Genomic DNA, 26,433 nt, shown 5'->3' with positions numbered 1-26,433 from the left:
CTATGAAAAATCTGTTAAATTGTCAGTTTATTGCACTGTCTGGGCCATTCACACACTGAGAAAGGCTGAAAGGAGCCCAGTCAACATAAACAAATTATGTAAAATCTCTGCCAGAATAAAAAGTCTGTACATTAGGACTCCATGATTTCTAGAGTAGTGTGGGGGGGTAGATCCATTTTCAGTTAGGGCTGTGGTAGAGGAATGTATCTGTGTGCTGGTTTCTGGGCTGAGAGAAGCTGAGGATAGGTAGAAGTAGACTAAAGCTGGTCAGTCCGAGATGGGCTGGTTAAGGTCGGAACTTAGGGGTGGGACCCGCTGCTCATCCATCCGGTTAGCCTGGGAGCGCAGGATAAGGCTAAAGAAGTCCTCAGCTGGGACAGTAGGACCTCTAGTGGAGGGAGGGGGTTCTTCACACCGCTGGTCATTCAGTCTTGAACCCTACACAAGCACATTGGGACAGACCGGATTGTGATCTCAAATCAGCAGTATCAGTAGTCTTTTTCAATAACTTTGGTACATGAGTTACCATTCATCTTTACAATAGGTGCTAATTCATTATTAAGCAAATATAGGCTTATACTAACTTCATTGTCAGAGAACCAACTAAAATAGGCTATATCTTGATTACCTGGCACTTGACTAGCATGTCAAAGAAGACGTCGTCAGCCTGAGGCTGGTCAGCACTGGTCATCAGGCGACTGAGCATGGGGTGGGGCCTGATGGGCTGATCGGAGGTGCTGAGACGTAGACCAGGGAGGCTGCTGCCCATGCTGGCTCTCTGCTCGTCCAGTCGACTGCCCTGGGAGCTGGCCCGCAGATCCAGGAAATGCCCAGGCTCCAGGTTGGCCTCGCATGCGGAAGTAGCTACAAGAGGTGGAAGAGGAAAGGGAAGTGAGGATAGAATGAGTGGAAGGAAGGAGTATTTTTGTGTGAACCTTTTTCCCAAACCTGTTCTATTTATCATAACCACAAAAATCTAACAAGGAGTAAAATAACCAGTGCATGAGCTCCTACCCCCAAACAAGGGAATAAGAAACAGGCATGGATAGGCATTGGATGACACTTGGGTCACCAAGTGCAACATTGGTGGGTGTGGCATGCAGAGGGAGGCTGGGGTAACTCACATTTCCTCATGGCTACGGGCGGGGTAGTACAGGGAGAGAAGGGATCGGAGAGACGGCTCTCGCCGTCCAATAAGGAGCACCTTTGGTCGTCCATTCTGCTGCCCTGGAAACGACTGAGGAGGTCGAAGAAGCCATCGTCACCCAGAGTGTCAGAACATCCGATCTACAGGAGAAAAGATCAACAAAACACCCATTAAAACAACCAGAAAAGACTGTCACGACAAACATCAGATAGACTATTACTAAGACGAGCATGTAACAATAGACTGGATATACCACATTATGGATCTACTGTAGTGAAACCACAGTAGGCTGTTGAAGCCATAGGAATAGAATTTAAAATAATAGCCAGACCAATTCTATTATTTCATGATGTATAGACATATCTCTATGGTTAAAGCTACCTTGACTCCTGACTTATGTGTGTCCACCTCTCGGGCTGTGGGCTTGTTGCTGGTGTCCTGGAGGACCCCATCTCTGGTAGGAGAGCTGTGTTTCTTGTGTTTCTTCCCTCTGAACCGGTTGATGAAGAACAGTTTGGAGGAGGCCTTGGCCATGCTGGATTTAGGGTTAGAAGGCCCGAATACGTCTTCGTCCCAGTTCTGTGGTAATGGCAGAAAGTACATGAAACAACACAAGAGGGCAGGGGGTGATAGGTGGTGTCTTGGCAGTTTAGTTGAGATGTCACTGCTGCTTATATAACCAATCAATAAAAACAACATTTACAATAATCAATACAATTGTAACATGACTGATGAGACATTTCTGCTCCTAAGCCTATGTGAGTGTTAATATGCATGTGTACTGTACATATTTTTGTACACACTTCTACAGTTGTTTTCTCAGGGCCCAGTCCTATATGCTCCAAGTTCTCCATACTGTTACTCCTGCCTTCTGACTTCACACCTGAAACAAACATCAGAGGTGGGTATTTCTCCAATATGGATCAACAGGCATTGGTGTCACTTTGCCAGGCTTGCACCTGGACTGACACCAAACTGCAGATTTCTGTAGGGTTCAGAATAATGAGTATACATGGAATAATGGTTATTTTTAATAATAATAAATGCCATTTAGCATACGGTTTTATCCATAGGAATCAAACCCACGATCGATGTTGCAAGCGCTATGCTCTACCAACTAAGCCACACAGGACCATTTTTATTTAAAATAAAATCAATAAATATTGTTTATAATAATAATGTTACAGGTAGGTAGGCCTGTAGGGACTTACCTGGTAAGGTATCCTGCTTCCTGTGGTTCTCAGTCAGAACAGAGCTGTTGTTGGTGTTGAGGCTTGAGCTTGGGTTCTGACCCAGACCCAGCACTAACTTCAGGTCTGCCATATTCATCCTGGCTGTTGCCTCACCATTTTTGTCTCCAGTCTGGACCAGATACAAGATGAGAAGACAAAAGGGAGAACTAGCTACATAAGAACATAACTTAAACATAGCAAGGGAATAATGTGCCCATATAGAGAGTTGAGGTTTTGTTGTCATCGCCCCTCCCCTCAGTTATTTTATCCATTTGGAATTCGCAGAGTTGTGACTTATTGGATAATAATGAGCATGTTATTTCCATGTAGTTCCTCCAATGTGCAGCAAAAAGAGCTGTGACTAGATAACAGGTACTGATAACATGTATTAGATTGGGAGGAGTACACAGTTGACCAGTAGCCGTAAATAGACACCTCTTTGGATATCTCCAGATGCTTCTCAGCAAAGTGAATGGCCTTCTGATGATTCCCCAAGGCTGTGTGGGCATTTCCTAAACTCCAGCACGCTCTGCCCTCCCCAACCCTGCACAAACAGAGAAAGGAGCACCAATGAATTTAGAGAACACTTCACTACTGTGATCACTTTGAGCATGTTCAACAAAGTAAGTGTGTGTGTGTGTGTGTGTGTGTGTGTGTGTGTGTGTGTGTGTGTGTGTGTGTGTGTGTGTGTGTACACTACATGACCAAAAGTGGTGGCGAGCTTTACACCACTCCGGCCGACATTTGGCATTGTGATCTTAGGCTTGTGTGCGGCTGCTCGGCCATAGAAACCCCTTTCATGAAGCTCCAGACGAATAGATCTTGTGCTGACGTTGCTTCCACAGGTAGTTTGGAACTCGGTAGTGAGTGTTGCAACCGAGAACAGACGATTTTTACGCTCTTCAGCACTCAGCAGGCCCGTTCTGTGAACTTGTGTGGACTACCACTTCACGGCTGAGCCGTTGTTGCTCCTAGACGTTTCCACTTCACAACAGTACTTACAGTTGACCGGGGCAGCTCTAGCTGACTTGTTAGAAAGGTGGCACCCTATGACGCTGCCATGTTGAAAGTCACTGAGCTCTTCAGTAAGGCCATTCTACTGCCAATGTTTGTCTGTCTATGGAGATTGCATGGCTGTATGCTCAATTTTATACACCTGTCAGCAACAGGTGTGGCTGAAATAGCCGAATCCACTAATTTGAAGGGGTGTCCACATACTTTTGTATATATAGTGTACCTGTCCTTGAGCTCCTGTGCGATGATGAGGTGTTTGAGGTGGTAGTCGATGGCTCTCTGGTAGTCCTGCTGCAGTGTGTAGGTGTTGCCCAGGCTATAACAGGCCTGAGCCTCCACAGCCTTATCCTTCAGCACCATGGCCAGCTGCAGAGTCTTCCTGGGTAGAGGGGGAGGGCAGAGGCACAGACAGGTCAAGGGTCAGAGGGTGAGTAAGAAGGGGTCACCACCAAAAACTAGTCTTGCATGTTCCTAATTTATAGGCAGCTGTGGGCAGAGACTGCCAAAAACATAATATTTCCTTATCATTTTCACCTCACTAAAACTCCTTCTCTTCTCATTGCTTGCCCTCACTCATGTTTATTTATTAAGTTTATCAAGTTAATTTGGACAGGGACAATGTACAACAAAAACAAACATCTCAGAAGTAAGAAGTGATACGTTCCACCAAAGTTGCACCAGAGTTAGCAAACATCTGTCAAACAAGTGTGGACCAACTAGAGAGCACTAGACAGGCGTGTCTGAAAAAGCACTGGGCCGCTGATGGTTGGTCTAAGGAAGTGAGTCTAGTAATCTACTACTCACTTGTAATGTTCAGCCGCCACTTCAAACTGGTCCAGGAAGATGTAAGCGTTGCCTAGGTTATAGTAGGCCCTCCTCTCAGCCGCCCTGTCCCCAAACTCCTTAGCGATGAGGAGACGCTACAACAATAAGTTAAAGAAGCAGATTGGTCATTGGTTACAGGTTCTCAATCCCTCTACATAATAACAGAGAGATCATGCAATACAACATTATCTACACAGGGATGTCCATCCCTTCATCACAAATGACCCCCTATTGCCTATATAGTGTAAATAGGGCGCTATTTGGGACGCATCCTGTTATAATCTATTACCTTGACTGTTTATGGATGCAAGTCAGGTTCTATGATGCCACTAAGTTAGGGTATGTACCTGTCCATGGGCCACCACAGCTCGCTGGAAGTTTCCGAGCAGATAGTGTGTGTTACCTAGGTTACCATAGGTCCGCCCCTGTGCTGCCCGATCCCCCAAGTCCTTCACAATGGAAAGGTTGAATCTATGGTAAACAGAAACACACAAAAAAATATATAAAAAGGTAACACATTTACAAAAGTCTATTTATTCACAGACTCATTTAATGTAAAATGTCTGACTTATTTTTCAGCAGACGCCATCATAGAAAGAAATACAAACGTAACACACTAACAAAAGTCACATTTATCTATTGACACATTTTAAATGGGCAGATTCCATTTTAGAAACCAACTGATTAACTCACTCGTAATACTCTGTGGCTTTGTTCAGAGCGACCTTGGCCTCCTCAGGGATTTCTCCTGGCTCTACTCCAGTCCAGCAAATGCTTTTCCCCTTGGCATGGTAAACGTTGCCAAAATTATACAGCGCTCGGGCCTGCCCAACCTACATACACACACAGGAACCACCACACAGGAACAGACCAATATAACCAACGTTGTAATTATACACTTAAAATACATTACCCAGCACACAAACACAGGGGTCGGGCGTCAAACTATTCTAGACATCAGCACATAACTATTCCTCAGTTATTCTAGTTCCCCAACTATTCAGCTGTGGGAGACCAAGCTGCCTGTTCTGGCCACCACCAGTGATCACCAGCCCTAGTCCTGGAGAGTCCTGGGTATTCACGCTTCCATTCCAGTCTAGCACTAAATCTCAGTTAACCAAGGTCTTGATGTTTTGGTTGAATCAGATGTCTTAGGCTGATTCCACGATCAGCACACCTTTTAGCTTTCCAGGACCAGGGTTGATGACTACTAGTCATTACAACCACAGTATATTACTTGTACTCACCTTATCGTACATCCCTCTGGTAATGTCATAGTGTCTTTGGCAACAGACCACTGCTTCATCAAACCTTCCCAAAACCTTCAAAGTGTTCCCAAGGTTACCACTGGCTTTTGCTTCTCCAAGTTCATCCCCAATGGTTCTGGAGAGAAATCACATCCCCACACAGAATCTTAGACATGTCAACGATTTACCGTGCCATGCCACTTCCCCAGCTCCCAGCTCTCATTTCTTCAGACGTTTACCTTTAAGAGCTGAACAAACCTCGCCTTGAACCAGTTTTCATGGGCAGCATAGCTTCTCGTTGTCAAACTTGCCTAGTCTTATGACGTCTTCACTTGAATAAAGGCAGTGGCTTAGGGCAGACCTTAGGTTCTAAGGGTCATGGCGGTGCTGTGTACCTGGTCAGAGTGAGGTCATGGTGGTAGTGTGTACCTGGTCAGAGTGAGGTCATGGTGGTAGTGTGTACCTGGTCAGAGGTTGAGGTTGAGGTCGCGTGTGGCTCAGTTGGTAGAGCATGGTGTTTGCAACGCCAGGGTTGTTGGTTCGATTCCCACGAGGGACCAGTACGGAAATGTTTTTTATGAAATGTATGCATTCACTACTGTAAGTCGCTCTGGATAAGAGCGTCTGCTAAATGACTCAAATGTAAATGTAAAAAATGTGGCGATGCTGTGTACCTGGTGAGGTTGATGCGGTGCTGTGTACCTGGTGAGGTTAAGGTCGTGGCGGTGCTGTGTACCTGGTGAGGTTGAGGTTGTGGCGGTGCTGTGTACCTGGTGAGGTTGAGGTTGTGGCGGTGCTGTGTACCTGGTGAGGTCGAGGCGGTGCTGTGTACCTGGTGAGGTCGAGGCGGTGCTGTGTACCTGGTGAGGTCGAGGCGGTGCTGTGTACCTGGTGAGGTCGAGGCGGTGCTGTGTACCTGGTGAGGTCGTGGCGGTGCTGTGTACCTGGTGAGGTCGAGGCGGTGCTGTGTACCTGGTGAGGTCGTGGCGGTGCTGTGTACCTGGTGAGGTCGTGGCGGTGCTGTGTACCTGGTGAGGTCGTGGCGGTGCTGTGTACCTGGTGAGGTCGTGGCAGTGCTGTGTACCTGGTGAGGTTGAGGTCGTGGCGGTGGTATTCTAGAGCCTTGCTGTACTCCTGCAGGTGGAAGTAGGCGTTGCCCAGCTGGCTGTAGATGGCGCTGAGGATCTGGAGGTCCTCTGTGCCAACCTGGATTGCCGACTCAAAGAAGGAGACCCCGGCACGGTAATTCCCCACCTTACACTGCCTCTCCCCCTCCAGGGCCAACTCCAGACAAGATGTCTCCATCCTAGAAGGATAAGACCAACACTTTGTAGCCCATAGTCTCTGTGTGTGTGTGTGTGATCAGACTGTCTAGGAACATAAACTAATATCAGAGGAAATTCAGGATAAAACAACATTAAAAGCCAACAACAACAACCACCACCACCACCACCACCACCACCACTTGACAACAAATATACACATACGATAAGATAGAAAAAAGCAAAAGGATCAGATACGGTCAGAGTACTGCCCCATTCAGATCTGTTTGCACACATGACAACTGCTATCATTGTCAAGCCAAACATGGCATGACAAGAGTTGGCATGATAGCACAGACTGGCACTCAAGCTGGCACAATTACCGTGTATGGATGAAGACCATCATGAAAATAAAATAACCGCCATAGCCGTAAATAAAACAACAGCTGACTGAAGATGGGACCGCCAGAAATGTATGCGATTGAGTCAGTTTCGGCCATAACATGGACTCTTAAAAATGTTATGAAAATTTGTTCACAGAGTTTCTAAACCTAGAGGCCCAACATCGTGATACTTCCGGGGACTCCTGCGAAGCAGACTTGGCAGACTCGACCAGTGTTTGGGAAGTCAATGAGATAAGTTAAAAATGATTCCTTAGTTGTTCATTTTCTCGATTTCTAAAGGCACAACCTAGATTCGAGCCAATGTCTTGAGTAGCTAAACATGTTATTACTCCAACTTTATGAAAGTGACAAACTGACACGTTTTTCTTTTAGCCAAGACAACTTCACCGAAGGAGTGACTTTCGTTTGATGGCATGCACATGCGCAGTTCGTCGTGATACAACCGTTAGACCCAATGACGTGTTTCTGCACGTAAGTTTAGCTAGCCAACGTCACACCTAAAGCTGTGATCGGGGACTTCCGTTGGAGAAGCAGTTTCTAAAAATCTTCATACTAAATCATCTTTGCTTTGTTGCACCTTGCAGAAACAAGCAACTGGGTCTTCGGTTGCCTAGGCAACGCACCCCACAATGCAGCGGCACACAAATATAATCAAAAGAAAGGGCTTGGAACCACTAACACTGGCAATTTGACTGGTAAACTCATGGGTACACTCGCAATGGCTGTCTGGTATTGTGATGCAATAATTTCCATGTTAATGTAGAATGTTCATTCATTACATTACATTTAAGTCATTTAGCAGACGCTCTTATCCAGAGCGACTTACAAATTGGTGCATTCACCTTATGATATCCAGTGGAACAACCACTTTACAATAGTGCATCTAAATCTTTTAGGGGGGGGTTAGAAGGATTACTTTATCCTATCCTAGGTATTCCTTAAAGAGGTGGGGTTTCAGGTGTCTCCGGAAGGTGGTGATTGACTCCGCTGTCCTGGCGTCGTGAGGGAGCTTGTTCCACCATTGGGGTGCCAGAGCAGCGAACAGTTTTGACTGGGCTGAGCGGGAACTGTGCTTCCTCAGAGGTAGGGGGGCCAGCAGGCCAGTGGTGGATGAACGCAGTGCCCTTGTTTGGGTGTAGGGCCTGATCAGAGCCTGAAGGTATGGAGGTGCCGTTCCCTTCACAGCTCCGTAGGCAATCACCATGGTCTTGTAGCGGATGCGAGCTTCAACTGGAAGCCAGTGGAGAGATTCATTCAAATGATGTTACTGATGTGGCTCATGCAATGGAATGTATTGTTTGTAATGTCAATTGAGATGAATCAACAAATCATAGCACATATTTTACAGCAGCCCAGCCATCATGCCATCATTGACATGACTGGGGAGGCCTGTTCTATATATTCAATTTCTATGGCAGCACATGCAGATGAGAGGAGAAAATGTGTAGTCACATTTTTTTTTGTATAATAATAATAATAATAATAATATTATTTAATTTTTGGGCTATTCAAACAGTTATTACGGTGAAGTGGAAATGTGGCTGTCCAATTACTGTCATCCAAAATTCCATGACCATCACAGCCCTACACCAGACCAATGACATGGACTGTAGAAATACCTTGTCATGTTGGTATACAGAACCAAACTTCTCTCCACCAATGCAGTTCGGCTCCACAGCACACCCATATGTGTTTGTGGTTAGGATCTGCATCTATACTGTAGAACTCCACAGTCCACACCCTGCCACCACTGGCTTCTAAAACAGCTGTGGTTGGTTACTCCTCCAGGAAGTTATTTTGCTTTCTTAAAAGGAAAGGCTTCAGGCTTCCTTTCATGCCACTACAGATAGAGACAGAAAAACAATAACAAGCGATTCCATATGCTCTGTCCAGGATAGTAATGTCGTTCACCAGACTCTTGGGCTATTAGCCTGGGGACGAGATTATCTACCAGGAGAATATAGTGCTGAGGTGGTGGAAACTATGGGATTATTATGACATCACATCATTATTAACCTACATCATGGCTTAGTCCAAGCATGACTCCCACCTCCATATGGCACAGCATATTACATACAGTATGCTGTATGCATGGGGTCTGGAGTGGTAAGAACATTGTCAACTCAATCCAATACCTGAAATCCAATAACCACCTGCTCTCCTCATACCAATCAAACACTTCCCAGCATCTGATTCAAACTTCATTGAACATCAGTGATTAGAGTTATATTAGAATATAATGCCTAAGTTTTGGGCCAGTCAAGAGCAGTCTTCAAGACCTCAGTGCTGTACCTGTAAACAACATACAGTACTGTACCTGCTGCCTCTTTTCATCCTCACCCACTCTCGGACCCTTGACAGGATGGACATCTCAAGCTTCTCGATCACTCTGTCACTGGCTATGATCGAGACCTGCTCCTTTAGGGTGAGACAACTCAGCTGCTGTCGTTTCGCGTGCTGACACATACTGACGACGGTGAGCTGTTAGCCAGCCCAGACACAGCCAAAAAACCTCCTCTCCCTAGTAAGACTCTCCGCCAACGACACAGTCTGTAAAACAGTCTCTCTGACCTGCCGTAACAGCACCACTTTGGGCTACAACTGCCTTCTGTCCAGAGATTCCTGACCCCTCCCGTTGGATGTCCAGAGATTCCTGACCCCTCCTGTTGGATGTCCAGAGCGTCAAATCTTTTGTTGACAGTTCAGTCAGGGCTTCAGTCTCCGGGTAACGTTAGGTTTTCACGTACAGGAATGGGTTCAGGAGTTGTAGTGACTACAGTAAGCTGGGCTTAGCCAACGGCTGCATTTCTGGTTCAGTCTCCCTCCTCATCTGGGCCACCGGCTGGTGTGTGTGTCACATCTCATTAGCCAGCATGTTCAGAGGTAATTACAGGGGCTACTAAGTGGCTCCGGGGACGACTAATGCACTCTGTCAAACTCACTCCTTTTTACTGGTGTCACAATAAAGCAGTTAGCCATAATACTGGACACTTATTGAAAGATGTTATTGTCTTGAAACAGATCTTAATAAAAGAGACGAGATGAGATGCAGTGAACCCGTACATGAGATTCAGTGAGGTCGGACTCTTTAGCCGTGTCCACATTGGCACTTTGAAGTGACTCCTATTTATTTCCGTATCCGATTCAAATCTGTTCTTTTTCCTGCATTCTGCACATGGAATCGGATATTTCAAGCCACATTTCAAACCACCTTTGTAGGTGGTTTGAAGTCAGATACAAATCTGATTCCTGGCCATGTGACTTGTGTCTGAAGGTCAAAATCTGATTTATTTGCTCTCTATTGTTTTTTAAATTATTATTTGGTATATCTTGTTGCTTGCTAGCTAGCTACTCTGTTGACAGTTTGAAAAGAACATGTGGTAGCTAATTAGCTTGTTAATTGTTTACAAACAAATTAGTGAATGTGCTAGAAAGCAAAACAGCTAGCTAGGACTCATTTTGAAAGTTGGATTATCTTATTCTTTGAGACTTTAAAAGTGTTCTTACCCTATGATTGGGAACATCAAAGCAACGGAGAAATGTCCATAGCGGGCATTGTTGTCACCTTAGCTTGCTACATAACTTCTGAGTGATAGTAAGCACATGCACCACCAATCAGTCTACACCACTGCACACACACCCGTCGTTACTATGACAACTAGCGTAGCCTTGTCAGAAACACACATAAATCTGATTTGGTCATTTGTAACTTGCTGTTTGGACAGTCATTAGTCCAAAAAAGATTTGAAAAACAAAACTGATTTGAGTATTAAGGCCTGCAGTGTGAACAAGGCTTAAGTCACAGATATCATGAAGTCAGATACCACAGCAGCATATTGAACAGGGTAAAAACTCCATTCCCCACAATGCACTGTTGTAGCCCTCTCCTTATCCTTCAATCAGGTAAATAAAGCCAATCTGTAGAAATCCACTTGTGTATTTAGTGCATTATCTCATTAATGACTGTCTTGGCCCAAGGTGCCCTAGGCTTGGGTGTATGCTATGGTCAACCACTATGTCCACAAACTAGCTTTCACAAGAACAGATTGGCATCAAAGCTCCACAACACCAAATGACCAGGCACTGGTTAGGTCAAGCCTCTGAGTTAGGCTATATTGAATTAAGGATTCGGTCAAGGACATGGCGATGACATGAGATTATTTGCTGTTGACCTGGCTCTTTACTCCCATGAAATGGGGCGGGCTATTTTTACAAGCAAGAGAGACGTTGCTATGCAATCTATATGAACTGGGAGTTTAAACATAGAATTCCCTGGATTGGATTCAATCCTATGGCTTTCTACCAAAAACCTCAAAGGCTGTTTGTCAACACGTCAACGTATTCGACTGTCAGGGTAAGTGATGTTCTCAGACTAGGTCTATATTCCAGGAAAACCGGTCTGTGAAATGAGAATTGTATACATTTTGAAATATTCTTCAGTTCAGAAACACGCTCCAAAATGGAGAGTTCCCACCAATGTGTGGTTGGGTTCACACACTGTGCACTGTGGAGGACAGAAGCCAAACTGTATAGACATTTGAAAGCAAGTCAATCGCTTGAGGATTGTTATTAATGTTTCATTCTGCTATTAAATATTGACAGGAACGAGACACTGCTTACAACCCAGGCCTCTTTTGTCTACTCCAACAGGCCTCTCAACTCCATATCACTGGCCTCCCACTGGGGGTAGGTTTACTGAGACTGAGAACACCCCTGTCATTGTCACCACAGGGAACACAGACTGAACACTGAATTAACCAAAATACACTGAACAAATAAACACAACCAATTTTCGATAATACGCCAGATATGATTTTTAGTATACTCCTTCCCTACTGCCCTGGGAAAATAGTTTTTTCTTGAATTAGACTATGGTATAATTTGTTATAATATTTCTGCTTGCAGATCCCTTTAATTGATGAGCACTCAGCAAGTCTTCAACATTCCAAAAAGGGCAGCATAGTTACATGCCCAAAATGAGAGGAGAGAACACACATACCTGTGGCGGACATGAAGAGCTTGCTGCTTGTCCTGCGCACTTAACAGATAAACACTGGTGTCCATTTGGGTGCATAGCAAGCAGAGAAGTCCTTATGTGATTCACATTAAAACCAGGTGGGGAAAAAGAGAGCTGTAGAGCATGGTGGGGGGATCCCAACCAACCATCTGGGAGAAATAAAATTCAGTTGCTTAAATAAATCGAAACCAGATGCAAACAGTCATGAAGCCACTGCTGTGTGAGTGCCAGAGGGCAAGAGACACAAATACCCCACACAAATACTCTACAAGGGAACAAAGACCTCGCACAGGTAAAGTAAGCTCCACCTCTCTCATTTCACTTGTTCCACTCTCCATCTCTCAATCACCCTCGATCTCCCCATCTCTGTTCCATTAGAGGGAAACTGGAGATGCTGGGTGAGGGCAAGGCCTTATTCTCCATGTGCAGCACCATAGCAACACTGACCCACTGACACAGGTACAGTAGCCAGAAGCTGCATCAGCTGGACATATCAATGGTGAAGGTCATTTCAATGTAAAAGGAGCCATGCGCACCAACATGTGAAGTTCATAGGAGCATATCAAATGGTGTCAAATGAAAAATAAGAGTCTATTTTTTGGGGAAATTAAGGCATAGATATGTTTTTCAACCATTTTACAAACCTATAAATTTGGAAAAAGCAAAGGCTTTGATTTCTGGTCACAGTTAGAAAAGGGGTCTTAAAAAACATCTACTAGAAAAAGTCTTAACTCCTCCCCCCCCCCTCTCCCCACACAGGAAGTTACGGCCACTATTTTGATGTGATTTCCTGGCCTTGAGAAGAATGCACGTTTAAGTTCCACCTCTGTCATTCTTCAAAGGCTACTTATACAAATTATGTTTGTGAATTCCCATGTGGAGTTGATAAACACCAACAAATAGGGAACTGACAGCTGTCAGTGTAGCTAGCATGCTAACCTTATCTATCTAGCTACCTATCCATCTTTCTAACCTTAACATTATCTAGCTAGCTAATGTTATCTGTTGCTTTTTTTAAACTACACTGTATTCAAAAGATTAGCCAGCTGGCTCTATGGCTGGTTCTGAAGCTGGATTTGTCATCAACATTGATTTAGGGGAGAACATTTTGTATACTGACTAGCTAAATAAGTGAACATTTACAAATGATCCAATGGATTATGATACTTTTCTGGTAAAAAAAAAAAAGTGGAGGTGCAAAAATACATTTGCACACACTATTTTAATTTGCTCCGAGGCTCAGGCAGCCAAGTGGACACAAGGCTGTTTGGCTCACCTCAGTCGCAAAGAGGAATAACTTTGCAGCATTTTTGGATTTATAAACAATGATATGCTGGTGGGTGGTAACATTAAAATAAAACCCAGAACCGAAAAGAAATGTAGGCTGAAAATAATTTGTATGTCACATCATAGGAAGACACCACATTCACACGTATTTCAAAAAAGTGGGCAGTTCAGATTTGTCACTTCAAGCCCAAAATTATTCTGAAATTATTGACAACCTTGATAAAGATGAGCAATTCAACATCTATTCCACGTTGGTTCAACGTAATTTCCAGTGTGTGCCCAGTGGGCAATGACTGTAAAAAATAAATAATTCTATATTGCATGCTCAAAAAACTTGGGAAATTATATTATTGTATACTAATATTTGCTCAGAGAAAGAGTGTTTAAAAATTATTTTTTCTCTCTCAAAAAGTTAGTGGTCAAAAATATTAACACCCCTAAAAAAAGTGTATAAACAAAGTAGTCAAAAGTTTAGTATTTGGTCCCATATTCCTAGCACAAAATGACTATATTAAGCTTGTCACTCTACGTTATGTTTCAGATTATTTTGTGCCCAATAGAAATTAATGGTAAATAATGTATAGCCATTTTGTAGTCACTTTTATTATAAGAATATGTTTCTAAACACCTCGACAATAAATGTGGATGCTACTATGAATACAGATAATCCTGAATTAATCGTGAATAATGATGAGTGAGAAAGTTACAGAGGGTCAAAGATCACACCCTCAAGACATGCTAATGTCTCACCATTACCAATAACATGGGAGGTTAGCATGCCTTGGGGGTATGATCCTTGACCCTCTGTAAAGAATGAAACACACAGAGAATCTCACTGCCGTAGGTACTTATCACAGTGGGAGGCTGTTCTTTCTCTTGCTAGAACAAAAGCGGTACTTGCTGCGTGCTGACCCTGGTAGTGATGATTCTTTTTTGTAGAATTGCGATGCTTGTCACTGGCCAACAACTTGACTATGAGCCAATCAGAATGCACAAACCCCTATGTGGGGGAGCAAACAAAAAAAGTGGAAACAAATAGGGCATTTTCTCTGTACATCCATGGATGAGCCAGTCACACTTCATATGCAATGTAGGCTATGGGATGGTAGCTAGCTAAGTGTACAAACGTAATGCACACAACACTAAACACTTCCACCAAGCTAGTGAACCACTGTAGCTAGTATTGACATTATAATTAAATCACAATGGATTAGCTAGTTTCCATGAAACAGCTGCCAAGTCTGTGCAGTGTCCTTAGCTTGGTAGCTACAGTATGTTTTGCTAGCTAGCGAATATACTAAACGTGAAACTTAAGACGTCTATGATTGGTAGAGATTTGGTCCGGTGTGGAACAACCAAATTTGCCCGTTTGGAGGCGGAGCTCATTAGAATAATAGCAAAGGTAAAAATCTGTCGTTCTACCCCTAAGCAAGGCAGTTAACTGTTCCCTGGGCGCCAAAGACGTGGATGTCGATTAAGGTAGCCCCACGCACCTCTCTTATTCAGAGGCGTTGGGTTAAATGCGGAAGACACAAATGATAGTCCCACTAAGCGCAAACCAGATGGGATTGTGTATCGCTGCAGAATGCTGTGGTAGCCATGCTGGTTAAGTGTGCCTTGAATTCTAAATCAATTACTGACAGTGTCACCAGCAAATCACCCCCACACCATAACACCTACTCCTCCATGCTTTACGGTGGGAAATACACATGCGGAGACCATAGAACCAAAAATCTCAAATTTGGACTCCAGACCAAAGCACAAATTTCCACTGGTCTAATGTCCATTGCTTCTGTTTCTTGGCCCAAGTAAGTCTCTTATTTTGTATTAGTGTCCTTTAGTAGTGGTTTCTTTGCAGCAATTCGACCATGAAGGCCTTATTCACGCAGCGTCCTCTGAACAGTTGATGTTGAGATGTCTGTTACTTGAACTCTGTGAAGCATTTATTTGGGCTGCAATTTCTGAGGCTGGTAACTTTAATGATCTTATCCTCTGCAGGAGAGGTAACTCTGGGTCTTCCATTCCTGTGGTGGTCCTCATGAGAGCCAGTTTCATCATAGCGCTTGATGGTTTTTGCGACTGCACTTGAACAAACTTTCAAAGTTCTTGAAATTTTCCGTATTGACTGAGCTTCATGTCTTAAAGTAATGATGGTCTGTCGTTTCTCTTTGCTTATTTGAGCTGTTCTTGTCATAATTTGGGCTTGGTATTTTACCAAATAGGGCTATCTTCTGTATACCACCCCTACCTTGTCACAACACAACTGACTGGCTTAAACACATTAAGAAGGAAAGAAATTCCACAAATTAACTTAAGAAGGCACACCTGTTAATTGAAATGCATTCCAGGTGACTACCTAATGAAGCTGGTTGAGATAATGCCAAGAGTGTGCAAAGCTGTCATCAAGGCAAAGGGTGGCTACCTTGAAGAATCTCAGATATAAAATACATTTTGATTTGTTTAACACTTTTTTGGTTACTATGTGATTCCATATGTGTTATTTCATAGTTTTGATGACTTCACTATTGTTCTACAATGTAGAAAATAGTAAAAAAATAAAGAAAAATCCTTGAATGAGTAGGTGTATCCAAACTTTGACTGGAACTGTATGTGTTTGTACTTGAGCATTTATGTCAATCTTAGGAAATGCACACCTTCTTCCCTTCCTTCCCATATTCTAGGAAGGTAACTATTTATGAATGTATGACCTGCTTTTGTTTTGTGAAGTGCCATATTTATTGCATTTGTTAACTATAGAAAATCCAATAAAAAAGTTAAAAGATTAAGTTTCAAATCAAGCCAACTACACCTATAGGCATATACAGTTGAAGTCGGAGGTTTACATTCACCTTACATTTAAACTCAGTTTCACAAATCCTGACATTTAATCCTAGTAAAAATTCCCTGTCCTAGGATCACCACTTTATTTTAATAATGTGAAATGTCAGAATAATAGTAGAGAGAATGATTTATTTCCGCTTTTATTTCTTTCATCACATTCCCAGTGGGTCAGAAGTTTACATACACTCAATTAGTATTTGGTAGCATTGCCTTTAAATTGTTTAACTTGGGTCAAACATTTCGGGTAGCCTTCCACAAGCTTTCCACAATAAGTTGGGAGAATTTTGGCCCATTCCTTCTGACAGAGCTGGTGTAATGGAGTCAGGTTTGTAGGCCTCCTTGCTCGCACATGCTTTTTCAGTTCTGCCCACAAATTTTGGATTGAGGTCAGGGCTTTGTGATGGCCACTCCAATACCTTGACTTTGTTGTCCTCAAGCCATATTGCCACAACTTTGGAAGTATGCTTAGGGTCATTGTCCATTTGGAAGACCCATTTGCAACCAAGCTTTAACTTCCTGACTGATGTCTTGATGTCAATATATCCACATAATTTTCCATCCTCATGGACCCATCTATTTTGTGAAGTGCACCAGTCCCTCCTGCAACAAAACACCCCCACAACATGATGCTTCCACCCCCGTGCTTCACGGTTGGGATGGTGTTCTTCGGCTTGCAAGCATCACCCTTTTTCCTCCAAACATAATGGTCATTATGGCAGAACAGTTCTATTTTTGTTTCATCAGACCAGAGGACATTTCTCCAAAAAGTACGATCTTTGTCCCCATGTCCAGTTGCAAACCGTAGACTGGCTTTTTTTATGGCGGTTTTGGAGCAGTGGCTTCTTCCTTGTTGAGCGGCCTTTCAGGTTATGTCGATATAGGACTTGTTTTACTGTGGATATAGATACTTTTGTACCCGTTTCCTCCAGCATCTTCACACAGTCCTTTGCTGTTGTTCTGGGATTGATTTGCACTTTTCGCACCAAAGTACGTTCATATCTAGGAGACAGAACACATCTCCTTCCTGAGCGGTATGACGGCTGCGTGGTCCCATGGTGTTTATACTTGCGTACCATTGTTTGTACAGATGAACATGGTACCTACAGGCGTTTGGAAATTGCTCCCAAGGATGAACCAGACTTTTTTTTCAGAGGTCTTGGCTGATTTCTTTTGATTTTCCCATGATGTCAAGCAAAGAGGCACTGAGTTTGAAGGAAGGCCTTGAAATACATCCACAGGTACACCTCCTATTGACTCAAACGATGTCAATTAGCCTATCAGAAGCGTCTAAAGCCATGACATCTTTTTCTGGAATTTTCCAAGGTGTTTAAAGACACAGTCAACTTAGTGTATGTAAACTTCTGACCCACTGGAATTGTGATACAGTAAATTATAAGTGAAATAATCTGTCTGTAAACAATTGTTGTAAAAATCATGCACAAAGTAGATGGCCTTGGTTTGGTAAGTAGGCTTCAGGGGTATCCAGATGTTCATATTGTCATTGCTGGCATAGCACACAAGGGGGATGCTAAAAACGCATGAAAAGCCCATTGGGCTCTATTTACCAGAATGCTAACAACATTAGCACAAACTAATAGCGAAATTACATAGACGCTGTTAGCTAAATGTTAACGTGCGAAAACTAACATAACTAATTGCAAAGACAGGCAAATCCAGCTCATAAATTTATTCACGCATAGCTAGTGACTACTGCATGTCATTTTCGGTGAGTGTGGATATTTACGATAAATTGTGCAAATTAACAAAGTTGTGATGCATGCTTTTTTGAAGGAACAGCAGTGTGTACACAGAGCAGAAGAGAGAAAAAGGGAGGAGAAAAAAACGCTAGTAGGAAGCACAGGGGAAGAAATGGCAACTGTACAGCTAACTCATCCAGAGTACTTTGACTTCTTGCAGAAAGCCATTGTAATATATCTGATGGTAAACATTTAGTAGTGAATTGCATACAAGTGTAACTTCATCACCTCATTTGCGCCTCACAGAGACTCACCGATAGATATTGAATGCTATGACCTCACCAGCTCCTGCTTTCTCCCGTTGTGCTATTTACAAACAAATACCTGACTGGCTCAACTGTGCTGGGGAACTACGGTAAACTTCATAATGTCAAAGAATATGTCAGGTGAAATGAAGAATGCAATCTGCTTGATATCCTAACGTATTGCACAAGTTGACTGCAGGTATTCATTTAAAATATTCAAATGTATTGAAAAACTTCAAATAAATAGTTGATGTATTGATGATATTGAAAAACCATCCTGGGGCTTTTTCCAAATACCCCGGTATACCGCCCAAGCCTATTGAAAAGCACTCTAAATCCAATGTTATGGTGGACTAATAGACTAAAGCGTTCCAGTTCCAATTTGAATGTGCTCTCTCAGTAATCTAATGCAGTAACAACATACAGTAAGATAAGGGCCAATATCCTGTGGAGGATTCAAAGTAATCACAACCCAGGAGGAGACTGCAGACCAGGGAGCGTGTGTAAAAGGAAACCATTCACAGAGGTCTTCGCAGTAGAGCTGCCTGCCTGCAATTCAGTCTCGATGTTAGTTTGGCCAATTGGAAGGCTTCTCATTCTCAACCGTGGTTTTAGCCTCTTTTACCTACTTTCAAGACTGATGAGAGACGGGGATTCTGCCCCAGGCCCAGAGAAAGTTAATGACATTTCTGGATGGATGGGAAAAAAGAGAAGCACAGCAGAGAAAAGCGCTAGAATAGGTGATCTCGGAGCCAGCCAGAAATATGTCAGGACCTGATAGAAAATGTGGTTTCACTTTTGAGGCTTTGAAATACAATAACATCATGAACATGCTGCAACAAGCCCACCATGCTGGAGTCAGGAAGTGGAACAGAAGGTAAGAGGGCTAACACTTTAATTGAGATGAGTAAAAAGAGACTCATCCAAATTATGATGAATGAAGAAGATCTCACCGAAGTTCTTATTCACCTATTTATTGCCAAATATCCTGTCCAATTATTCAGACTTTATTTTTCTAAAACACCAAGAGGTGAGACTAACAGACAGTATTTCAACCTAATGAAATAAACCCCTTGATTTTGAAGAATATGACCTACCTTAGAGATTAGTACAACGGTTTTAACCTTTATCATATTCTTAGGACCTATTACGGGATGCATTTGCTCCCTTGTTTACATTTTGCTGGTTGGTCCACTTGGTAGTATGCTATTTTTTGCTGGTGTTAGTATTCAGTGTTTCCCCTATATTCATTTAGCAGTGCTGCAAAAAATATGTATACAGTGCCTTTGGAAAGTATTCAGACATTTGACTTTTCCACATTTTGTAACACTTCAGCCTTATTCTAAAATGTATTAAATCGTTTTTTCCCCTCATCAATTTACACACCCCATAATGACGAACAAAAAACTGGTTTTTATACATTTTTGCAAATGTATTTAAAATAAAAAACGGATAATACATTTACATAAGTATTCAGACTCTTTACTCAGTAAAGTGTTGAAGCACCTTTGGCAGCGATTACAGCCTCAAGTCTTCTTGGGTATGACGCTACAAGCTTGGCACACTTGCATTTGGGGAGTTTCTCCCATTCTTCTCTGCAGGTCATCTCAAGCGCTGTCAGGTTGGATGGGGAGTGCTGCACAGCTATATTCACGTCTCTCCAGAGATGTTCGATCGGGTTCAAGTCCGGGCTCTGTCTGGGCCACTCAAGGACATTCAGAGACTTGTCCCGAAGCCACTCCAGTGTTGTCTTGGCTGTGTGCTTCGGGTCGTTGTCATGATGGAAGGTGAACCTTCGCTCCATTGAGGTCCTGAGTGCTCTGGATCAGGTTTTCATCAAGGATCTCTCTGTACTACTCTCATTTTTCCCTCAATCCTGACTAGTCTCCCAGTCTCTGCCACTGAAAAACATCCCCACAGCATGATGCTGCCACCACCATCCTTCACCGTAGTGATAGTGCCAGGTTTCCTCCAGACGTGACACTTGGCATCCAGGCCAGAGTTCAATCTAGGTTTCATCAGACCAGAGAACCTTGTTGCTGATGGTCTGAGAGTCTTTAGGTGCCTTTTGGCAAACTCCAAGTGGGCTGTCATGTGCTTTTACTGAGGAGTGGCTTCCATCTGGCCACTCTACCATAAAGGAATCTCCACAGAGGAACTCTGGTGCACTGTCAGAGTGACCATCGGATTCTCCGTCACCTCCCTGACCAAGGCCCTTCTCCCCCGATTGCTCAGTTTGGCCGGGCGGTCAGCTTTAGGAAGAGTCTTGGTGGTTCCAAATTTCTTCCATTTAAGAATGATGGAGGCATCTGTGTCCTTAGAGCTCAATTTCGAGTCTCATAGCAAAGGGTCTGAATACTTTTTAGTTTAATTTTTAATACATTTTCAAACATAATTATTCATTTCTTTTCTCGCTTTGTCATTATGTGGTATTGTGTGTAGATTGATGAAAAATGTATATTTTAATACATTTCAGAATAAGGCTATAACATAATAAAATGTGGAAAAGGGGAAGGGGTATGAATACTTTCACTGTGCACTGTGTGTGTGTGTGTGTGTGTGTGTGTGTGTGTGTGTGTGTGTGTGTGTGTGTGTGTGTGTGTGTGTTTATTTCATAGTCATTGCACAACCTTCAATGTAATGTCATAATTACGTAAAATTCTGACAAATTAGTTTGCAACGAGCCAAGCGGCCCAAACTGTTGCATATACCCTGACTCTGCGTCCAATGAACACAAGTGAAATGACACAATTTCACCTGGTTAATATTGCCTGCTAACCTGGATTTCTTTTAGCTAAATATGCAGGTTTAAAAATATATGCTTCTGTGTATTGATTTTAAGAAAGGCATTGATGTTTATGGTTAGGTACAGTCGTGCAACGATTGTGCTTTTTTCGCAAAGGCGCTTTTGTTAAATCATCCCCCGTTTGGCGAAGTCGGCTGTCTTTGTTAGGAAGAAATAGTCTTCACAGTTCGCAACGAGCCAGGCGGCCCAAACTGCTGCATATACCCTGACTCTGTTGCAAAAGAAGTGACACATTTTCCCTAGTTAAAAGAAATTCATGTTAGCAGGCAATATTAACTAAATATGCAGATTTAAAAATACATACTTGTGTATATAATCGGTTGACCTCTAATCGGTCGACCTCTAGTAAGAATATGTAGGCTATAAGAATTATGTTAAAGGCTAGCTGTATTGGGTGCAGATGACTGAACTGCTCACTTTTGTGTCTGTAGGTATTCAGACGTGGAGACATACACAGGTATGTCAATTGGTATCGGTATGTTACGCAGATCACATGTACCATCCTCCCATCACATGTAAACATTCACCACAAAAACCAAGGTATTTATTCTGTTGTGGGCATGTTTTGTTAATCATATGTATTTACTATTTTTAGATTCAGACTTACCCTCTCTACACCTCTGAATATAACAGGAAACCTGTTCGCTCACCATACACTGCAAAATCATTCTGGCTATGGATACGGAGAACATCAAGACATTAACATCAACACGCCAGAGGATATATCCATTGGACCTGGGGCTCTGCTGGGAGTTTACCTCATTTAGACTTTTTGATTCTGCTTTGCCACTAAAATCATAATAAACACTGAACTAAAATATTGTGTTATTGTTATGATTATTATTAATAATAGGGGAGGGGGGTAGTTCAAAAATGAACACCAAAAGGTTCTTCAAGGATCTATTAAATGGTTATTCGAAGAACTTATAGGGGTTCCCCCACAAATTCAATTTGAAGAACCCTTAAATGATACCCCAGGGACCTTTTCTTTTTAGAGTGTACAGTGAAGCATGGTGGTGGCCGCATCATGCTGTGGGGATGCTTTTCAGCGACAGGGACTGGGAGACTAGTCAGGATCAAGGCAAAGATGAACGAAGTAAAGTACAGAGATTCTTGATGAAAACCTGCTCCAGAGCGCTCAGGACCTCAGACTGGGGCGAAGGTTCACCTTCCAACAGGACAACGAACCTAAGCACACAGCCAAGACAATGCAGGAGTGGCTTTGGGACAAGTCTCCGAATGTCCTTGAGTGGCCCAGCCAGAGCCCGGACTTGAACCCGATCGAACATCTCTGGAGAGACCTGAAAATAGCTTTGCAGCAACACTCCCCATCCAACCTGACAGCGCTTGAGGGGATCTGCAGAGAAGAATGGGAGAAAATCCCCAAATACAGGTGTGCCAAACTTGTACCGTCATACTCAAGAAGACTCAAGGCTGTAATCGCTGTCAAAGGTGCTTCAACAAAGTACTGAGTAAAGGGTCTGAATACTTATGTAAATGTCATATTTCAGTATATTAATTTTTGCTAAGATTTCTAAACATGTTTTTGCTTTGTCATTATGGGGTATTGTGTGTAGATTGATGAGGGGGGAAAACGATGTCATCAATTTTAGAATAAGGCTGTAACCTAACAATGTGGAAAAGGTAAAGGGGTCTGAATACTTTCCGAAGCCACTACATGTTGCAGCTTTAAATCTACATAAGTCTATGGCAAGACCTGAAAATGGTTGTCTAGCAATGATCAACAACCAATTTGACAGAGCTTGTAGAATTTTGAAAAGAATAATGGGCAAATGTTGCACAATCCAGGTGTGGAAAGCTCTTAGAGACTTACACAAAACAGACTCACAGCTGTAAGCGCTGCCAAAGGTGCTTCTACAAAGCATTGACTCAGGGGTGTGAACTTATGTAAATTATATATTTCTGCATTCCATTTTCAATAAATTTGCAACAATTTCTTAAAACATGTTTTCACTTTGTCATTGTGGGGTATTGTATGTAGATGGGTGATAAACTTTTTACAATTTAATACATTTTGAATTCAGGCTATGACACAGAAAAATGTGGAATAAGTCAAGGGGTATGTATGAATACTTTCTGAAGGCACTGTATATATTTCTGCTGAGGCTGACTTTGTTTGGCTCAATGACTGGAAGTCTATGGGAACAGCTAGCTAACGCTAGTGGAATTCGTAATATATCATACAAATTGTAATTCGTAACATATATAAAATGGATGATGGACATCCACAAATCAAGACATACCATATGAACTGTAACACATGATACTAAATGGCGGGAGACAGATTTACATTTACTTTGTTACGTCTACCCCTGAGTCCAGGTTGTTTGAGTGGTGTTTTGGGAAACGTGTCACATCTTCGGCAGTTGTAGTCAATGAGCCAGACCCCCAAATTGGGGTCGTCGGGCTAACTTGGGCCGACAATGTCTCAGTGATTTTTTTGAAGGTCTATGTCCCTAGAGTTGGAAAATGTGTGATAGCTGGTGCTGCACGCTGCCCATATTGTGCCATTGACATTAGAATGTTGGAAGCTTAGCCATAGAATGCCATGTAATGGGGCAGCTATGTTCTGGGATTGTACATTTGGTAATAGAGGCACCAAATTGCGCACACACTACTAGAACTGGTTTTTAGAAATATTTGTAGATGCAGGGCTTTCACAGAATTCACCCAAACAACTCAATGGGGTCTTATTGGAGAATTTTGCATTACCATACCTGTATGAAATATAATTGTAGTGTGCCCAAAAATATCTGAAAACGTTCATAGTGATTTAAAATACACAACATTTCAGAACTTGTCAAACAACACTTAAAACATATCAGGGTTTTCTTTTTAAAGCCATTTATACAGGTTATTCTGATATGTACCCTAGAAGTCAAAGTTCTGTTTACCTGAACATTCCGAAAATGTGTCTAATGGATAGCTTTGAATGTAAGTTTTCCAATGACACCTGATCAAAGGGTATAATTGAGCAATATCTTGTATACTGACATTGTTTGACATTGGGGAAAATTCCTATAGGGAAAATGTATGGGATGGGGGGATGAAAAAAAGAGTGATAACACAGAGAAAGTTATCATTTCTGCACTGCTATCACACATTTCCCAACTCTAAGGACTTAAACCTTCAAAAATAGAATTCTGAGACATCGTCGACCGATTCCCCTGGCTCATGGACTATTAAAACACTCTTAAGTTCCATCGATATCGGGAAACGGGACCAGGCCAGTAGACTACAACATTCGCAAGACAATACAAAAAAATTGTTAGTAGTCTCCATATTCATGTATTTCGCCGACGTTTCCGTGCATATATATTTATGTGCCCCAAAGTTAACAAGCAAAAGTTGTCATACGTGGAGTCATCTGGCACATAGTAGACTAAACAAACTTACCTTAAGTGTATTCAAATTCACCGTTCAAAGAGGTTTAGACTTTAGAAACCTAACAGCAAAATGCTATATATTGTTTTCAAGTTGATTTTTAGCAAAGACCTTGCTATAGTAAAAAAAAAAATCCTCTCCTTATTTATCTCCCCTCCCCCAAAAAATACATTGGCCAATGGCGTTAGAGATTTAGAAATTAAGCCACGCCTAATTTTTTACACTAACCATGTTTCCATCATACCTTTTCATGCGGATGAATTACCTGACATATTAAAAGTAACGACTGGGATGATGGAAACTTTAAGTAACCGGTACACTTTTATAAATGTCGACAATTTGTTCGTTCGACATGGTGCGATCTGTTCGTGTCGGTAAAATTCATTATACGACAAATGGCGGTCGAAACGCCTTTATGTGCAAAGATAATAACCATCATTAAACTTTGAGTCACGCGTTGATATGCTGTGTGGTCCTCCGTCTTCGACTCGTGAAAGCATGCAGATTATTATACTACAGATGAAATGAGTTATGATAATATCGAGGGTCTTATTCTGGTGACATAATGATCGATGCTTGGCAGCCGTTTGACAAAATACAAATAGGCCTAATATCGCTCTTATCCATAATATTATCATAATGGAGGTAGTCTGCGAGCTGTTGGCTAGTGCGCACGTGCCAAGACCAGAGTGGACACATTTGCTATATAATGCAAAAGTTTTTGTGACAAAACCATCAATAGAGTTGAAAATGCAATGGACACCTTTTAACTTGTATTTCCATTCGGTACAGGGGAATTTAACAGCAAATGTTATTTTTGTGTGCACTATGTCATCACGCACAGCATTTTATCCGCAAAATCAGTTTGATGGAAACATCTCTGGTGGGGAAATGCGCATATTGTTTTATGCCAATTTTAGAATATTCGCATGAAAATCCGTTTCAAATTGGATGGAAACCTAGCTACTGCATTCATGACCAATTACATTTCCATATACCTCATACATTTCAACATGATACATTGTAAATTGTATTCTACAGTTGCTGTTTTCAAGGTTACTTTGAAACAAAGGTGGCATTAGACTACTACTACTAACAGTAGACTTGGAGGTATGTTGCCTACTCTAGTCGTGTGTTCAGTAGGCTATTTGAGTAAGAAATTCAATCTGATTCAGACGCCTCTGGATTAGGTGAATGGAAGTAATAACATGCAAGACCACTTAATGCATTGCTTTATATCTCAATTCATGTTGTTCAATCTCTTTGATCTATTTATTAAAAAATAAATGCTGGCCCAGGGAAGTGCTCCCTGCTGGCCCACGTGTTACCATAACATACATGGTCGCGGACTTTGGACGTTTCCTCTCCACAAGCAAGGTTTCCATCCAATTGGCGACAGATTTTCATGCGAACATTCTAAAATCCGCACAAAATCAATAGCCTATGCGCATTTTCCCAGTGACGTTTTTTCATCTAATTGATTTTCTAATTGATTTGTTGCAGATTAAAGGATGTGCGTGATGACATAATGCACTTAAAAAATACCTTGTGCGGTTAAATTCCCATGTACCGAATAAAAAATACAAGTTAAATGGGTTTCCATCGCATTTTCAACTCTACTGATGGTTTTCTCCAAAAAATGGTTGCCCTATATAGCGAGTGTGCCCACTCTAGTATCTGCATGTGCGATCTAGGAAACAGGGTGCAGGGGAAATCGCGCTGTTGGCTAGAACGCAGGCGGGCTATAAAGTTACATTGTATCACGTATAGACTATTATGGATAAAAGAGCAAGATTATTTTTATTTGTCAAACGGCAGCCAAGCGTCGATGGTCATGTCACCATAGTAAGACCATCAATATTTATTGGAATTGAGCATCACGCTCATTACTTTGCACTTCAACCATCATGTGAAGTTCATCACTTATTTCATCTGTAGACTACA

General features: G+C 42.3%; 1 protein-coding gene and 1 long non-coding RNA gene across 8 annotated transcripts; one reads left to right on the top strand and one right to left on the bottom strand.

The window, feature by feature from the left end:
- Positions 1 to 10: 10 nt before the first annotated feature.
- LOC106560444 (G protein signaling modulator 2) lies at positions 11 to 24,642 on the bottom strand. Of its 7 annotated transcripts, none has more exons than XM_014123358.2 (14): positions 24,502 to 24,642; positions 6,550 to 6,771; positions 5,466 to 5,601; positions 4,912 to 5,051; positions 4,566 to 4,689; positions 4,198 to 4,313; positions 3,617 to 3,772; positions 2,815 to 2,923; positions 2,359 to 2,509; positions 1,951 to 2,030; positions 1,529 to 1,726; positions 1,125 to 1,287; positions 629 to 864; positions 11 to 438 (listed from the first exon to the last, which is right to left on the bottom strand). In XM_014123358.2, the coding sequence occupies exons 2-14, from the start codon at positions 6,768 to 6,770 to the stop codon at positions 268 to 270; spliced, it is 2,001 nt and encodes a 666-aa protein (XP_013978833.1). In that variant the 5' UTR covers position 6,771; positions 24,502 to 24,642; the 3' UTR covers positions 11 to 267. The 7 variants fall into 7 exon arrangements, with proteins under 7 accessions (XP_013978833.1, XP_013978831.1, XP_013978832.1 ...); XM_014123356.2 differs by lacking the exon at positions 24,502 to 24,642 and adding an exon at positions 12,131 to 12,405; XM_014123357.2 differs by lacking the exon at positions 24,502 to 24,642 and adding an exon at positions 10,639 to 10,766.
- On the top strand, positions 18,559 to 22,160 carry LOC123724410 (uncharacterized). The gene is made up of 3 exons (XR_006756948.1): positions 18,559 to 19,155; positions 21,516 to 21,624; positions 21,718 to 22,160. It is a non-coding gene; the product is annotated as an uncharacterized lncRNA (long non-coding RNA).
- Positions 24,643 to 26,433: the final 1,791 nt, after the last annotated feature.

The sequence above is a fragment of the Salmo salar genome, chromosome ssa10 (genome assembly GCF_905237065.1).
Source record: "Salmo salar chromosome ssa10, Ssal_v3.1, whole genome shotgun sequence".
Classification (NCBI taxonomy): domain Eukaryota; kingdom Metazoa; phylum Chordata; class Actinopteri; order Salmoniformes; family Salmonidae; genus Salmo; species Salmo salar.
Note: the sequence above shows the minus strand (reverse complement) of the source record. Positions and strands in the feature narration are given on the sequence as shown.